The following is an 18,392-nucleotide window of genomic DNA, read 5'->3' on the forward strand; positions in this document are numbered from 1 at the left end:
CTGTTCTTTCTTCTTTTTCAAGGATGGTGTTATAATGGTTTTGGATTTTATGTGTGGTTGGAGTAGAAGATTCACTTACGAACGAAAAATTACGATCGAAAGTACTGTTAATAACTACTAAAAATGGAAGAATTTATACAAAAGTAAAATAACAAAAAGCTTCGATAGATATTCACAACTAAATTACAGAATGAATAATTGAAGAATCTCATCCACAATTTAGAGTCCAAATAAACAACACTTGTAAGTTGTAAACAAGGATAACGTGTGAAAACAACATTTATAAAATGCTAATTTGTTGTAGTCAATAATAAACCTTACACAATTCTCTTTCGAACATTATATATACTGTTGGAGTGTAAACATAATTTTTGTATGCTTCAAAAGTTCTCTATTGGTAAAGATTGAAATAAGGTATACTTCAGCTTTCAACTCATTAATAATGGAGGATTTGTTGAATATATATCATATTGACAGTTTAGCTAGTTAGCTTTTTTGTGTTGATGTAGTTACTTAGTTAGATAATTGTTAAGTTTGTTGCAATAACAAACTTAATTAGTTGGTTTTGTCATTGTAATCATCTATATAAGTTGTCATTGTACATACCTATTTTCAAGCTAGTGCTTCTCTGTTTTGTCTTGTTTTGCTTCTATATCTTTTCTTCTATTATGGTATCACGAGTCATGAGTTTTCGAATCTGCTTTTCATCTTTTCTTTTCTTATGGTTGATTATGGTGCGTAGTAGTGGAGATGTAATACTCGAGTAACAGCAGCCGGAAATACTACGAGCAATGCCAGCAAGGCTACTACTAATTGTTTATCTTTTTTTGATTTCACTTCCAAAATCCTCAGCGACGATTCAAGTAGCCACCTATTGTTATCTCAGCAATGCTGATCATCCTGGCTTGAATTTTATTCCAAATCTTTTTCTTGGTGACAACTACAATGCCTGGAACCGAGCTATGTCGACCATGGCTTTGATTGCCAAAAACAAACTCGCCTTTGTTGGTGGTACGTACCCTCTTGCAGATAGAATTATGTACATTATTGATGATGCTTCACTTGTTTAGAGTAGTGATTTACATGAATGGTTTCATCAAAATAATGGTACTAGAGTTTTTCAACTCAAGAGACTTCGATTCACAGGCCTTTCTCAAGGGTCAAATGATGCTAGTGGTTATTTCACCAGGCTTAAAACTTTATGGGATGAGCTTAAAGAGTTTAGACCAATTCCAGTATGAACTTGTGGTGCTATGAAGGCTCTTCTTGAATTCCAGCAACAAGCTAGAAAATGTCCTACAATTTCTTATTGGCTTCAATGAGTCGTTCACTCCAACCCGTGCCTAGATTTTGATGCAAGATCCTCTTCCTCATCTTAACAAAGTTTTTCTTCTTTAATAATTCAAGAAGAACGACAAAGATTCAACTCTAATAATCCTCTGAGTCTTTTGATACTAGTTCCACTTCTGGACAGTTTTCTGTTAATGCTTCCTTCAATCGCAACAAGTTAGTTTGTAATGATTGTGGCAATTCTGGACGCATCATAGCTAAGTGCTATACACTTTACGGTTATCCTCTTGTTGTTTGAAGCAAAACAGTTAGTTGACTCTGATAGAGTTAGTTAGTGTCCTAGTGACTGGTTGTTATTTCAGTTTTGTTCTGTTTTACTCTGAGTTTAGTTTCTCTTGATTTATTGTAACTAGAGTTGTGAGCTGTTATTGTAGTGTGGTTCTTTCTGTGTGTATAAATAGCTCATTCCTCTATTGGAATCGACACGAGTTCAAAGCATTCATTCTCAACTTCTTGTCTTGTTCTCAAATTCTTGTTTTCTCTGTTTTCTTCCTTGTTTAGCTTTATTAAGTTTTCCTAACTACAAATCAAATGGGGTTTCATAATGATCAGTATGAAGATAATCCAGAGACTAATCAAGATTCTAGTCCTATCCTTTGACTATTTGGCATATGCTTCCACAACAAAGCTCCCAATTATGTTTTTGACTATTTGGCATATGCTTCCACACTCCTTGGTCATAGGAACAAATTTTCTTCAAGAACTTAAGCATGATTTTTTATTCTTCCTTTTTTTTTTTCCCAAGTCCTCGTATACTCGTAATCATTTACATTTTTTTCTCTAATATATTCATATTCCTTGATCTTTTGGTCAAGTTGCTGGCTTCTGATTCTAATGCTTCATCTCAGCACAATTATTTTTCAAATACAGATTATTTTTAGTCATCCTAAGATCAACATGCCTATAATTCATACATTATTTAATAGATAGAAAAACAAAAACTTAAATAAAAGAAACATAAATTAATTATCTAAATTAAACGCATGCATACATTATACAATAAAAAAATTAAAATTTTCCATATTAATATAAATGAAAACTCCTAGTAAAATATCTTATAAGTATTGCATATGTATGCAAAATCTTATATATACGCGTATAGGAGTTTATTTTTAATCTATTATATAAAAGATAGAAAATGACATATAAAAATAATATATGGAGAATGATTAATGAGGTAGTATAAGGGTGCTGAAGTGCCAATGCAGATTTATGACAGTAAGGTATTTCATATAGGTTAAGATATACGTATGAGAACTCTGAATATATACAAATATATGTATATATGATATGATGTGTAAGAAAATGGGGTTTAAAAGCCATGCAAACTGAAGAATGGCCAACGATTCCTTATCCAAAACTCCTTACGTGTCTCTCCCTCTCTTCCATCTCTCCCACTATAAAAACCAACACCTCTTCATAACCACTTCATTCAAACCACAAGTAGTAACCTCTTCACCAAACTGTTACTCATAATGGCGCCTAAGCCTCTTTTGCTCTCTCTCTCGGTTTGCTTGCTCATCTTCTTCCATGGCTGCTCAGCTCGCAGCCGCACGGCTCAATACGGGGACAAAAACGAGTGCCAACTCAACAACCTTGAAGCCCGGGAGCCAGATCACCGCGTCGAGTGCGAAAGAGGCATGATTGAGTCATGGAATCCCAACCACGAGCAGTTCCAGTGCGCTGGTGTAGCTCTACTCCGTCTCACCATTAAGCCTAATGGCCTTCATTTGCCTTCTTACACCAACGGCCCTCAACTCATCCACGTTATCCGAGGTATATATATTTATGTAAATTACATTTTATTGGTATATATATGTGTGTGTTAGTATTAGATAGCTAATTGTGTGTATGTTTTTGTGGTTTAGGAAGAGGTGTTCTAGGAACCATGTTCCCAGGCTGCGCCGAGACATTTGAAGAAGCGCAAGTATCAGTCGGAGGCGGCCGATCAAGCCAGAGAGATCGCCACCAGAAGACCCGCCGCATCAACGAAGGAGATATCATCGCATTGCCCGCTGGTATGGCTTACTGGAGTTACAACGACGAAGACCAACCCCTCGTCACTGTCAACCTCATTCACGTCATCAACAACGACAACCAGCTTGATATGAGTCCACGAGTAAGAATACATACATCAAAACAAAAATGAAATATCATTATATGTCAAACCAATGGCTAATATTACACCGCCTTCTGTGGCCCTTTATTCTTTTGTAGAGATTCTACATTGCCGGTAACCCGCACCAGGAGTTCCCTGAGAGCATACTGACGCAGCAAGGACGACGATTCAGTGAGGAGAGACAGCAGCGCCGGGAGGAAGAGAAGGAGCAACAAGGCTTGCCCAACAACGTTTTCAGCGGAATGAGCGTCAACTTAATTCAAGAGGCCTTCAATGTGGATTCAGAGACCGCTAGAAAGATTCAGAACCAGAACGACTTCAGGGGTTCGATCATCAGAGTGGAGGGCAAACTCGACTTGGTCAAGCCACAAAGGTCTCGCCAGGAACAAGAGCAGGAGATGCGCCGCCAAGAGTTGCAACAGACCGAGAGGGAGCACGCTCGCCGCGAGGGACGTGATAATGGATTGGAAGAGAATCTCTGCACGATGAGACTTAGAGAGAACATCGGTGACCCCGCACGTGCCGACGTCTTCAGCCCTCAGGCCGGTCGCCTCAACACCGTCAACAGCTACAACCTCCCCATCCTTAGCTATCTCCAACTCAGCGCCGAGAGAGGCTTCCTCTACAACGTAAGTATACATGCATACTCATACATACAGCAACAACTTTATAATCTGTTGCTGATGATATTTTGTAATTTGCAGAACGCAATGTACTCACCACACTACAACATAAACGCTCACACTATTATCTACGCCATAAGGGGACGCGCAAGGTGTCAGGTTGTGGATAACAACGGACGGTCAGTGTTCGAAGGTGAGCTCCGCCAGGGCCAGGCCTTGACTGTGCCCCAGAACTTCGCGTTGGTGAAACAGGCCGGAAACGAAGGATTCGAATGGGTGTCGTTCAAGACAAACGACAGAGCGAAAGTGAACCAATTGGCTGGAAGAGTGTCGTACATGTGGGCTATGCCTGAGGATGTGATCGCCAACTCATACCAGATCTCGAGAGAGCAAGCAAGGAGGCTCAAGTATAACAGACAAGAGGCCTCTCTTTTCGCCACCTCCCACCAGGGGATTAGGCCCGCCGTTACTGCTTAAGTACATTATAGTATGTAATATTATGTATAATATTACGTAACTGCGTAATGTAATAGCTAGTGCAGCTCGGCACACGTGGTCTTTTGGCTTTAATTTGGGTAATTTTTTTTATAAGGCACCATCGAGTAGTAATAATAATGGGGCTTTTATAAAATACCCCTTATGTTTAAAGACATGGTGAGTTTGAGTTTTCTTATTAAGCTCTTAATAACTACCTTTACAAACTGCTCGTTATGTAGGCTTAAGGATTTGGTGATTAGTTTGAGTTTTATTACTACTACAATTTAGACATTTAGACATCAGCCATCGTAAGCCGATTCTGCTTAAATCGACTTAATACATGTTCATAAGTTGATTTACATAGGGCCAACTTATCATGTATGTCAAAGGTAAGTATAGGAGGTCGGTTGTGTAGGAACTGACCTACCATATGGACATAATATGTCGATCCACATTGAACCGACCTCCCATGACTGTAGATATCATAGTAGGTCGGGTCCTGCAAAACCGACATTCCATACTGTCATGCTAGGTCAGTTCTGTGTGGACTGACCTACCATGTCCTCCCTTGCTCACATGGTAGGTCGGTGCTAAGTGAACCGACTTAGCATGTCACATTATTATTTATATTGCATTATTTGAATTTTAAAATACATTAATTTATTTAAACTGTACATATATATAAGCTATTAGTGTATGAAATAAATATAAAAAATTATATTAATTAATCTACATTATAATATTTTGAAATATAGATAAATGAATTAAATTAATCAATTATTTGTAACATTAAAAAATAATTATATTTTATAAACAAGACATATTTTAATATAATAATATTAATATTTTAAAATAAAAAACTTTATAAAATAATTTAGAGTTTCTCTTTAATAGTTTTTTAAATGACATGATAGGTCAGTTGTGAGGGAAATGACTTCTCATGTGATATTGTAGATTGATTATGTGGGAACATACCTACCATGTAATTATAAAATATAATATTAAAAAAACTCTAATTTTTTTTAGATTATTGGAATTTTAAAATATATTAATTTATTTAAACAATATATATATATAATTTATTTGGGTGTAATATAAGTATTAATATATATATATACTTATTAATATTACATATATTATCATTTTTGAAATATAAATTAATTAATTATTTAGAATAAAAAAATATAATTTAGTTTTTATAAATAAGAAAATATTTTAATTTATAAATGGCATATTTATAAATATTAGAAAAGAAATAAATTAAATAAATTGGAGATTTATAATTTAAAATTTTAACATCATAGGTGAGTTTTAGAAAAGATTTTTCATGTTGTATTATAGGTCGGTTCTAGAAGAGACTTATCATGTAAGCATCATATGATAAATTAAAATTTTAATTAAATTATATATTTTAAAATTGTAAAATTAAATTAAATAAATTACATATTTATAAATATTAGAAAAAATAAATTAAATAAGTTGGTGATCTATAATTTTAATATAAAATATCAATATATTAAAGTTATATATTGTTTAATTTTAACATTATAGGTCAGTTTTAGAACAGACTTATCATGTTGCATCATAGGTCGGTTGCTAAAGGACCGACTTACCATGTTAAAATTAGGGCATAAAAAATAAAATCCAAAATAAATTTGAAGTATCCCGCGTATTATTATTCTTCTTCTTCACTGTACACCCCGCGCTTTTCTCTTCTTCTTCATTCCGCCAGCGACCCAGCAGCTCTCCTTCCTCAACTCCGGTCACAACATCGACTCTCACCTCAACCCCGTTCGGCAGCCTCTTTTGTCGTTCACCAGAAATCTTCGGTCAGGTCAGCCTCTTCTTCAATCACCTCATATTTATTCATATATATATATATATCGTATATAAGTTAGGGTCAGAATTGTGTATATATCGTATATATATTTTATGAAGAAAACTGGGTAGTGTTTTAAATCAAATGAAACAATCTTGGCCAGCCACTTTGTCTACCCAAACTAGCTTGGATCCAAGGTCCCTTACCATAGCAGCCACGATTTCACCCCATACACCACCATGATCATCACTTCAGCCACCACAACCACCACCATCGGCCTCCACACATGACCACCCAATTGGTAACCTTCATACTCACAACCAGCCATCACTACCAACCTTAACCACCACCAAAACTTCTCAACCCTCAAGATCACACATATTAAACTATCCCCAACCCATTAATGTATGTTTCTAGTCTCAACATAGTGATTTAAATTATACAAAATAGCTCAGAATTTTTAACCAAGTCTAAGAAACGAAAAAATAAATCGGCACCGTAAAACTACGAAGGAAATGTACAGGTTTGTACCTCTTACTGTGGCTGGTTTCTGGTGGTTTCTTCTTCTCCTCAATTTAGTCCACAACACTATGAACACAACCAAACCATTTCTCATGAGTTTTGCACTCAAAATCTAAGAGAATAATCATCACAAAATAGATTCGTACTTACGTTTTTCCTTTGGACTGTTCTTGCACCGAAACCTTCAAGAATACTCTCCTTTCCTTTGCTTTCTTCTACAATGGATTACGAGGTTCTATGAACGTGTTGAGGGTCTGTAACTTCAATGAAAAACCCAAAGAAAATAACTCACCTTGCTCTTTTCCCCTTGGACCCGAACGTACAACACCACAAGCACTGTGCACTTCTTCATCCTTATACACGTGACCACCCCATTGTCTTTGTAACGCCCTGGTTACCCCAAGACAGTTACTGTGAACGTTGAACCGTGAATTTAACTCGCTACCTGAGTTCTTTGGTTAAAAGCGTGCTTCTAGGTGTTATTAACATGTTAAGGTGAAAAAAAAACCAATAAAACGGAAATGATATATTTTATTTAAAACATAAAACTGTTCATAGGCCCATTAAAACATTTACAAGTGATTTACAATTCAAAATGGTCATTATAGTTTAAATTTACAACCCGCCGACCTAAGCGACAAAAATTAGGGTAAACCCCCTAGTTCCTCTAAGAACTCCTTGGCTGTGGTGGTCAAGCAGCCGCAAATGTACACATCACCACCTAAGCTCTCCACTCAAGGCTGGGTGAGCTTTTCTTTCCCTTTACCTGCACCACATAGCACCCATGAGCCAAAGCCCAACAAAAAAACTCAATATTGCATGAATATAATATCAACAATGATCATAATAATCATTCAGGACTTTCAGTCCAAAATAAAGTAGTGACAGTTGTAAAAGTCACTAAGGTGGGTTTCGTTCCCATTAGCCATGTGACGATATGGTCACCTGGGCTTTACAAATAAGTGATCCTTTCACTAGCTTATCAAGATAGGTGTTTGATGAACTAGTCACCAACATAACCTACTGCATGACCATAGAGTCACAACCATGGGATTCCGCTCCCTAGCCATGTGACAAACAGTCACCTAGGTCTTAGGCCCTGGCTCTGAGTAACTAGTCTTAGACTAGTCAAGCGCTTATAATTTTTTTTGGCCTTAGGGTCGGTCCAGCATTAATGATCCTAGAGTCATTCAACGTTGATATCGATTAGATCTAATCTTTTATCGGCTCTGCGTTCATGACGCTTATGCCGTTCTTGACTCTTAGGTCAGTAATATGCGACTAGTGCCGATTCTGAATAATCAGTGCCATACACAGATAAACAAGATTTGCTAAGCATTTAATATGCAATCAATGTCCACATTTACAGCCAACATGCCTCTATAACAACCATGCATGTCATATACACATGGTGCAGTTTTCTTACCTCTGATTCGAGTGAAAATTAATAAAAGAACGACCCTTGAGAATGATACGACTTTAAGTCCTTTAGCAGTCACCTATTCATAACAAAATATAGGATTCCATCAATAAAATAAATAACAAAGGTCCCCAAACCAAGACCTAGCCTCCGGGACATCGAATCCCACTAAACCGGGTAATAGGAACGATCCCGAGGCCTAAATTGAGTTCCCATGATCAAAACACTCACTTGGCCTCAAAAACCCTCCTGAGTCGCGACCCCCAGCCCAACTAGAAGCAAGCGCCGCGGTGCACCTTACCCAGTGCTGCAGCTCCTAGCACGCACAACCTCCACCGCCCTCAGCACCCAACTTGGGCCGCGGCACCCAAGAATAGGGCCGCGCCCCCCACCCGGGAACCAGCCATAACTCCATTTTCTCATCTTTTAAACCTTTCAAAAACATACCTAAACATCTCCAAATCCAAAAATAAATGTTCCCAAACATCCCAATGATCCAAAATCATAAAATCCCGAGGCTCAAACGAATCAAAAACTCATCGATACACAAAATCCAAATCAAAGCTTAAAAACTGTAAAACTCAAAAGCTTAAAGCTTGGATTACCTTTGATTGGGTTGTTTCTTGTTAAATCCTTCGGTCAAGAAGCTTCTAATCTTTCCTAGGATCGCTATGCCTCGATCCTCGCTTGATTCTGACTCCTAGAACTAAAGATTTCTTTGAAATTGCCACGAACGGTAAAAAGAACTAACGGGAGAAAGAGAAAGGTGTTTGAAATTGAGGAGCCATCTCGCTAGGGAAAACAAGCAGATTGAGGAAATTTTAGCTCGGTTACCCCCTCTTGCAACTGACGTTAATGTTGGAAAGAGGCAAAGTGGGTCTCATAAGTCCCACAGGAATAATTGATCCAAACCAAGTCGATTAGTTAGAACCGCCACCCCAAGTTCTGTACCTGTGGGGCAGGATCACTAGAATGCTCGACCCAGCACCCATCATATGGGTCGTCAGCAAGTCAGTCGGTCGGTTAGGATTGCAACCCCAAGTTCAGTGCCTTCTTCACAGGTCCCCATGAATGCCCATGACAATCCACGAGGAGGGGCTGAGACAGGCTCACGAAGGAAAAATGCTCCAAAAAATCCTCCTACGCCACGATCGTATCACTAGGCACAGAGACCTAGAGATAGTGGAGTAGAACAGAGGCAGGCTAATTTAGACCGTCTTGATGGGACAAGGATAACCTCACCAATAAGGCATCCCCCATCACCTATAAGACATCCAACATCACTTCCTTCTCAACGGGATATTCCAGCTCATGGGGACAGTAGGATAAATCCTCCCCCATCCGCCAATACTTATGTCCCACCAATACTTGTTGAGAATCCAGGTCCTCGGTCCCAGTCGCGAGCTGCAAGCTTTGCAAACGGGAGTTACTGGACTGAAAGCCATCCTCACAGCAGGTCCCAGAGTGACCTAAGGAATCATTTGAGTTCAGCATAGAGCCCTTGGTATGATCTGAGGTCAAGTCTGTCAAGTCCTTTGACTATATAATCTTAAAGTTTATTGTAATGCCCCAAAATCCCTAATGAGGTTTTATGGTTGGATTAGAAGGCTGGGAGGGCTATAATTGATTTATTATGCCATTAAATGATTATATGCATGATTATGTGAATTATATTATTATATGATGATAAATGCATGCACGTGAGTCCACTTTTCATTTAAAGGGCATTTTGGTAATTTGGCCCGTTGAGGGCATATTTGTATATTTTCATGCATGTTGGTGAATTATTGATGAGGCCACATTATAATGTGGATTTTTTTGAGCTATTCGACATGAGATGATCTTTGAATACAAGTTAGCGGTTTGGTCATAACATGGTTATTTACCGAGCTCAGGGTGAGTCTCAGGGTAATTTGATGATTAGTACATTATTGAGAATTAAAGGGTAATGATATATGATTTATTACTATTTGAGAATATTGGGAATAATGAGAATTGGAGGACATTAATTATGATTAGCGGGATTAGAGGAGAAATGACACTTTTGCCCTTGGTGGCTGTTAAGGAAATGAATTAGGCATGGGGGCATTTTTGTCATTTGACCAAAGGATATGTGTGAATTAAGAAAGCTGTAGAAAGCTTAAGAAAAACAGAGTACGTTACGTCCTTCATCCTCTTCCCTAATCGTTTCTTCCTTCCTTTTCCTTTGAATTTTAAAGCTGAGATTGAGGGTTCAAGCTAGGAGATTAAGGCTGGAGGTTCTAGGCTTTTGTTCAGCCATTGATGGGGATGCGAACCTGAGTTTAAGGTGAGAATTCAGCCATGATTTTTCTGGTTCCTTGCTCTGTTTTTGTGTTAGTTTTGAGCTTGAGAGTTTTTGTAATGCCCCAAATTTCCTAATAAGGTTTAGGACCTTGATTAGGAGGTCGGGAGGGCCATAATTGATTTATTATAGTATTTAATGATTATATGCATGTTTATGTGAATTATATTATTATATGATGGTGAATGCATGCATATGGGCTCATATGTTAATTATGAGGGTAATTTGGTAATTTGGCCACTGTGGGCTTAATTGTATATTTTGGGTGCATGGTTGTGATTAATTAATGTAGCCACATTATAAGGTGGATTGGTTCGAGCTAATCGACATGAGACGATCATGAGATGTAAGTGTTCGGTCTAGTCATAACGGGTTTAAGTTCGAGGCTCGGGGTGAGACTCGGGGTGAATTTAATGATTAGAGCATTACCGGGAATTAAAGGGTAATGGGATATGATTTATTGGTATTTGGGAATATTGAGAATAGTGGGAATTGGAGAGCGTTAATTATAATTAACGAGATAGGCGAGAAAGGACGGTTTTACCCTCGGAAGCTTTTAGAGGGGTTTATTTGGCCTAAGGGCATTATGGTCTTTTGACCTTAAGGATTTATATCACCCTAAGGATATATATGACTTAAAGGCTGTAGAAAATACAGAACCAAAACAGAGCTATCCTCATCCTCTCTTCCTTTCTCTCCCGTACAAGCTTCTCCCTTCACTTTTTTTTGATTTTTGAGAGCCCAAATTGAGGAATTGAGCTAGGAGATCAAGGGTGGGAGCTAGGGAACTTGATTCAGACATTTAAGGGGATTCAAAATCGTTTTTAAGGTGAGTTCTAGCCATTGAATTCAGGTTATGCTCTGTTTTCCTTTTGGTTTTCAATTTAAGGTTTTTGATGTGGAAAGTGGGAATCAAGGGGAGTTTTTGTGTATGTTTGGTTGGGTTTTGATGAGGGGGAGTTATGGGTGATGTTTAGAGGTTTAATTGTGTGTTTGGAGAAGGTTTGGAACTGGTTTGAAGGCTTGGTTCCAAGGGAAAACGCAGGGGAGAGTTGGCTGGTGCGTGCTGGTTTCTTGGCTGATTTGCGAAATGAGCCGCGTCCTGTCTATGGTGTGCCGCGGCCTGTGTTGGCTCTAAAGGTAAAAATGGCTTTGTTAGGAGGATGATCCGCGGCATGGCTCTGGTGAGCTGCGGCCCATCAGGGCAGATTTGACCAAAATTGTGTTTTTAGCCTAGGGATGCCTACCATAGGCCTCGGGGTTGGTCCTAGTACCCGGTTGAGTGGGGATTGATGTCCCGGAGGCTAGATATTGATTTGGGAACTTAAGTTGATCATTTTTATTGATGATACCTTATATTTGGTTATGACTAGGTGACCGCTAAAGGACTAAAAGTTGATCGTTCTCAAGGGTTGTTCTTTTAATCATTCTAGCTCGACTTTGAGGTAAGAAAACTGCACCCCATATGTGACATGCATGGCTATGATTGATGCATGTTGGATGTTTAGATGTAAACATTGATAGCATAATGAATGCTTGGCAATCTTGCCCATTTGCATATGAATAATACTGAGGCATGCTGGATGATTAAGTGTGATGCATGTGATGCACGAGAAACATATGATTAGGGCATGCCATGAATGATGAATATGGGATTGTTCAGAGCTTGAGTCTCTGGGTTTGTGCATGATCATGATTATGCTAGCAACTGTTTAGTAAGCATGCTGAATGCCCTATTCTTGGATAACTGGCATATGATACATATTGATAGCATTGCTTACCTGTGCATGGTACTGACTAATTAGTCAGATTTGGCAAAGGGGCTAGTATCAACTGTGAAGTTGTGACTCATTAGTCAGGTTCGACAGTGGTACTGGGCACTGGTGCAAAGGTGTTAGTATTAGCTGTGAAGCTGTGACTTATTAGTCAGGTTCGGCAGTGATACTGGACACTGGTCACATAGCGCTGACTTATTAGTCAGAACGGCCTTAGCGTGGATCATGCAAGCCAACGGAGATTAGATCTAATTGACCATCAGCATTGAATGACTCGAAGAGCATTAATGCCAGACCGAACTCGAGGGTCGATGAATGAAATAAGTGCTTGGAGGCTAGTGGCTTACCTAGCAGCCACTCTCCCTCTTGAATCATGTGATGTTCACTCATTGGTTTGAAAGCTTTACGCTCAGTGTGATTATAATGATAATCATTTGATAATGTTTATGTATAGTGTTATGTTTTCTTGCTGGGCTTCGGCTCACGGGTGCTATGTGGTGCAGGTAAAGGCAAGAGGAAGTTGGACCATCCTTGAGTTGGAGAGCTTAGGTGATGACGTGTACATATGTAGCTGCTCGTCCGCCACGGCCGAGGTTTAAAGTGGAACTAGGGTTGAACCCTGTTTTGCCGCTTAGAATGGCCTGTTGTAAATATTTTCTGTAATAAACTCTGAAACTTTATTTTCGGGATCCAAATGTATATATTAAACGTTCTAGTGAAACGTTACACCCTAACCAAAGTTTTTAATCCCTAAACCGCTAATCATACTTAGTTCATGATTTTGGCCAAATGACTCGATTAGCGAGTTTAGCACTGTTTACAAGGCACACCGTAACGGTCCCTAGAGTTTGGGGCGTTGCAGTTTTGATTATAGAATGGAGTATTTGGTGTGGTTTTAAATGGTTTAAAGCTTGGGTTTTGTGGTTAAACTAGTGGACATGATGTGTTGGTGAATGGTTGTGATTTCTGGGTTGATTTGATAAGAGTTTGATGAGGTTTTTATGGGAGAAAACAAGGGATTTTGGTTGAAGGGCAGGTAGGGCCGCGACGCTTGGGAGGCATGCCGTGGCATAGGGTGCAGGTGCTTGAGGCTGGCGCCTCTGTTTGGGAGGCGGGCCACGGCATAATGGGGGTAGGGTCGCGACTCATAAGGGCCTTTTTGGCCAGAAATGTGTTTTTTTGTCATAGAAACTCAAACCTTAGGCCTCGGGATTGTTCCTACTATTCGGTTTAGTAGGATTCGTCGTCCCGGAGGCAAGGTCTTGGTCTGGGAGCCTTTTATTATTGATTTTATTGATGGAATTCTATATTTGGTTATGACTAGGTGACTGCTAAGGGATCAAATGACTGATCGTTCTTTTATTATTTCATGCTCGAACTAGAGGTAAGAAAATTGCACCAAGTATGTGACATGCATGGTTATTATTGAGGCATGTTGAGTGCTCTAAATGTGGACATGGATTGCATATCAAATGCTTAGAAAATCTTGCTTACTTGTGTATGGCATTGACTTATTAGTCAGAATCGACAATGATGTCAGTATTGACTGTGTAGCTGTGACTTATTAGTCAAGTTCGGCAGTAGTCCTGAGCACTGGTCGTATGGTTGTAACGACCCAACTATTCTAGACTTTGGACCATTAAAAACTACTATACACAGACACTAATCTTAAATAAATATACATATGAAATAACCATAACTTTATTAAAAAACTGTAAAGCAAAGGTTAAATACATAAAAAATTGGTTAGGATATGGGATCCCATTGTTTGAAAATAAAATAGAAGATAACTTAAATATTAAAATTTGTTACACAACAAAATGCGGAAGATACATATAAAGCATAATTTTAAAGGACTAGAAAACAACTTCATCCTCAAATCGTTTACGCAGTCCATCGATTCCATTCTCCCTCAATACACATTCCCAACCCACCAAGAACCTTTCCGCTGCCAAACTATTTTCCTGCACATATAAAACATAGAGCAATGAGCCTAATGCCCAGCAAGGAAAATCTACTACAAGCATGAAACATAATCATACACATAAACTATGAACATATATCATATACTATAACACATATAACACAATTCTAACCAATGTACATGGCGACTATTGGGGTTTGCTAACTAAGTAACTATAAGCCTCAAACTACAATGATGTTTGCTAGTTAAGCAACTATAAGCCCCAAAAACATAAAACTGTTGGGGTTTGCTATATGGGGTTTGCTAAATAACAACTATAAGCCCCAAAACATAAAAGTATTAGGGTTTGCTATATAACAACTATAAGCCCCAAACATACATATATCATAACACATAAAATCATACTATATCATAATCATAACATATTATATAAACATAGCACATATCACGCAAGAACTATCCTATTTTCCTTACCAAAATACCAGGATCATGAGAACAAGGTCAGGATTTTGGAACACTCCTAAAAACCATTAATAGAGAGGTGAGTATTCTAAAAGAAAAGAGATGAAAATAATGAACTAAACCATCGAGAAGATACTTACCAACAAGAACCTCAAGTTCTAAGAACTTAGATGCCTAATCAAGAATAAAGAATACTGAGTTAGGATTTGAGTAGAGAAAAACTATAAAAATTAAGGAAATATACAGAATTGAACTAAGAATAGGAATACCTTTGATTGCTTTATAACCAAACTATACATCAAAATTGAAATACACACTATGAACCTTACTTCCCAAGTGTTTAATAAGCTTATAACCCCAACCCAAGTGTTTAACACTCTAAAGTAAGCCTAGCAGCTTGTAGGCTATGAACTCAGCTTGATGAATGAAGAAATGGCTGGGTACTAAGTCCTATTTATAGAGTTCAAGAATGAAAAGATCTTCATTTATCTTGAATAAAATAATGGCTTTTTAATTGAAAAACATTTGAATAATCGTTCAGCAGAGGCTGAAGACTCGGTCAAAAATATTCTGGCTTATCAAGAGGTTTATGGAATGAAATGAGCTCGGTTTCAAAATTATTCAAAAATCATCCTCTTGAGCTGATATGTCGCCCCTAGTAGGCGATATATCACCTGGGATCATATTCCCAAGGCTCGTCGAAGTGTTCGTGCGAAGTTCACGTGTTTTCGTATTCCCCGAGCTGCGATATATCGGCATACGTGGAAATACTATACACGTAATTGCACTTTTTGAGCTCAAATTGAATTGAGTAAACAACTTTTATTAAGTCTTAATACGATTTAAAAGCTGCTGGCAAACTCAGGGGTTTTCAAATATTGCTCTTAATAAGGCTCTTAATAAGGCCCAACTTCGTGACTCACTCATTAGTCACTTATCTGATTCAAGTTCGTGACTCCATAGTCACTTCTCTGGTTTAAGTTCGTGACTCCATAGTCACTTACCTGATTTATGTTCGTGACTCCATAGTCACTTATTTGATTCAAGTTTATGACTCACTCATCAGTCACTTATCTGATTAGGGCTATAAGCCCCAGCATGGTTATTAGAATCTCAATATTATTTGATTATGGCTACAAGCCCAGTATGATTATCATAATCATCAATTGATATTGTATACATGCAGTAATGAATTTTCTTGTTGAGCCTTGGCTCATGGGTGCTATGTGATGCAGGTAAAGAAAAAGAAAAGTTCACCCAGCCTTGAGTGGAGAGCTTAGGTGGTGATGTGTACATATGCAGTCGCTTGACCACCACGACCAATGTGTTTCTCAGAGGAACTAGGGTTAACCCTATTTTTGCTGCTTAGGTCGGCAGGTTGTAACTTTTACACTGTAATGATCATTTTGGATTGTAAATACCTTTGTAAACGCTTTTATGGGCCCAAGTACGGTTTTATGTTTTAAATAAAATATATCCATTCCTTTTGATCGAGATTTTTCACCTTAGCCTATTAATAACACCTAGATGCACATTTATAACCTAATGACTCGTTTAGCGAGTTAAGCACTGTTTAAAGCTCATAGTAACAATCTTGGAGTAACTAGGGCGTTTACATTTATATTTATATGATGGCATATATAGAATGTTGAGATATATTGCATCATCAAAAGATTGTAAACAGTTTGTAGCCATTATAATAACACTAATACAAAACTTGTTCATGCTTGGCTTTCTTTTTATATATAATAGATTATATATATAGTCTGACGATGCTTAACTAATGTATCATTAATCGTAATGTTCCTGCAGGCTCCAATTAATTATTTTTCTTGGTTATTGTTAATTGAAAAAGGTAAGTATGTTATCTTATTAGAGGAGTTTGAATATCTTAAATATTCATCCATAGTGAAGTAGGTTATGAGATTAAATTTGTGTGTTGCGGTGACAATGGAATGTTGAGAATTTGTGTGTTTTAGTGAAGTAGGTTCTGGGAAATTTATTTGTGCGCTGTGGAGATATAAGGAAGAAACTTATTGTGTGTTGTTTGAATTGTTTAATGCTTTGTTGATAGATAGTTAGGTCCCTATTATAAGGGAAATGTTGCCCGAATTCATCTAGAATTATGTTTTATTTTCTTATATTTAAATTATGTTGTGCTTGCATAGTTCTTCTTTGATTGGTACAAGGAAGCTCTGTCAAAATTTAAGTTAAAAAGATAGTATATTTATAGGATTATGAAAACACTAAAAATTTGTTATGGAAATTTTCTACATGCAGGAGGATTTCTACATGCAATGAATTTTGTTTTAGTGTGGCAGGAAGAACTCTTACACAAAGGATGAGATCAATGAAGTACGTGAAGAATGGGCACAATGCGTCATGGATTTGATGAGTACTACATAGGTCCACTCACTTTTGTTAACTTAGACTTTTAACGAGATATACTTACAATGTTAACTTAAACTTTCTTGAAGATATACACACTTTTGTTGTCTAACTATAGTTTACAATGCTTATATGAGTCATTTTGTAATTAACTTAAGACTCGTTATTTTGGATACTTAGTTCAAATTCTAGTATTTTATATTACTATGATATCTGCTTTGTTTTGTTTAGTTTGCTTGTATAAAACGCAAGATTTTTTTTGGGCATAATACACCTTTTAATAAAAAAAACACCATAATTCGGTTCTACTAAAACTAACAATAGATTTCTACACCATAAGTCGGCTGTGAACCGACTTATCATGTTTTACACTAGAGGTCGGTGTGCCACACCGACCTACCATGATTTACACTGGAGGTCGGTGTGCAACCGACCTACCATGTTTTACACCAGAGGTCAGTTGGCTCCAAATCGACCTACCATGTCTTACACCAGAGATCAGTTTGGCACCAACTAATCTACCATGTTTTTACATCACAAGTCATTGCATGGGAAGTCAGTTCCCAACCGACTTATGAACATTCAGAAGTCAGTTTTTAACCGACTTAATAATCATCATAATAAAAAAATCAGAAGTTCATGCAATAACTTGTCAACTATTTTTGTTTCAAACGTCCTTTAATTTTGTTCAAAAACTAATTTGTTTATATCTAAATCACACATATATAGAGAAATTTTCGGTAGGGAATTTTTGTTTTTAGTATTTAATTAGAGAAATTATAATCTAATTTTCTATATGATTACTTATAATAGGTACCCCACCAATTTTCAAAACATTCTAAATACTTTACAATGCCGAAAACTTCAAAATTGTTAGTTGTACGCGTGTAAAAAAAATACGCATGTAATTAACTGTTTGAACTTTTTTTTGGGCATCGTAAATTATTCAGAATTTCTCAAAAACTGGTGCGATGCCTACTATATCTATAATGTACAACGTCGTATAAAATTTTTTGAGTTATAATTTCTCTACATGTCAGAAATAGAAACACCCCTACCGGTAGAGGTAAAGTGGTACCCCTACTATATAATTTCCCTATATATTTAAATTTCTTAGGTAGGGGCATCACTTTTGCCCCTACTGTAAGGGCGCTTTCTTTTTTCGATACTTGAAGAAATTATAACCTAAT

At 37.5% G+C, this 18,392-nt stretch overlaps 1 protein-coding gene across 1 annotated transcript; it reads left to right on the plus strand.

Annotated features, from left to right (window-relative positions):
• The first annotated feature begins 2,796 nt into the window (after positions 1–2,796).
• LOC133803235 (prunin 1 Pru du 6.0101-like) lies at positions 2,797–4,740 on the plus strand. Its single transcript, XM_062241554.1, has 4 exons — positions 2,797–3,126; positions 3,219–3,469; positions 3,568–4,098; positions 4,174–4,740. Exons 1-4 carry the CDS (start codon positions 2,826–2,828, stop codon positions 4,567–4,569), a joined length of 1,479 nt encoding a protein of 492 aa, XP_062097538.1. The 5' UTR covers positions 2,797–2,825; the 3' UTR covers positions 4,570–4,740.
• Positions 4,741–18,392: the final 13,652 nt, after the last annotated feature.

Source organism: Humulus lupulus, chromosome 1 (assembly GCF_963169125.1).
Source record: "Humulus lupulus chromosome 1, drHumLupu1.1, whole genome shotgun sequence".
Taxonomy (NCBI): Eukaryota; Viridiplantae; Streptophyta; class Magnoliopsida; order Rosales; family Cannabaceae; genus Humulus; species Humulus lupulus.

Bases quoted from the DNA above. Each gene is read 5' to 3' on its own strand.
- LOC133803235 (XM_062241554.1), top strand. From the start codon at position 2,826: ATGGCGCCTAAGCCTCTTTTGCTCTCTCTCTCGGTTTGCTTGCTCATC. The intron at 3,127-3,218 runs GTATATATATTT...TTTGTGGTTTAG, and splicing joins ACTCATCCACGTTATCCGAG to GAAGAGGTGTTCTAGGAACC. The intron at 3,470-3,567 runs GTAAGAATACAT...ATTCTTTTGTAG, and splicing joins AGCTTGATATGAGTCCACGA to AGATTCTACATTGCCGGTAA.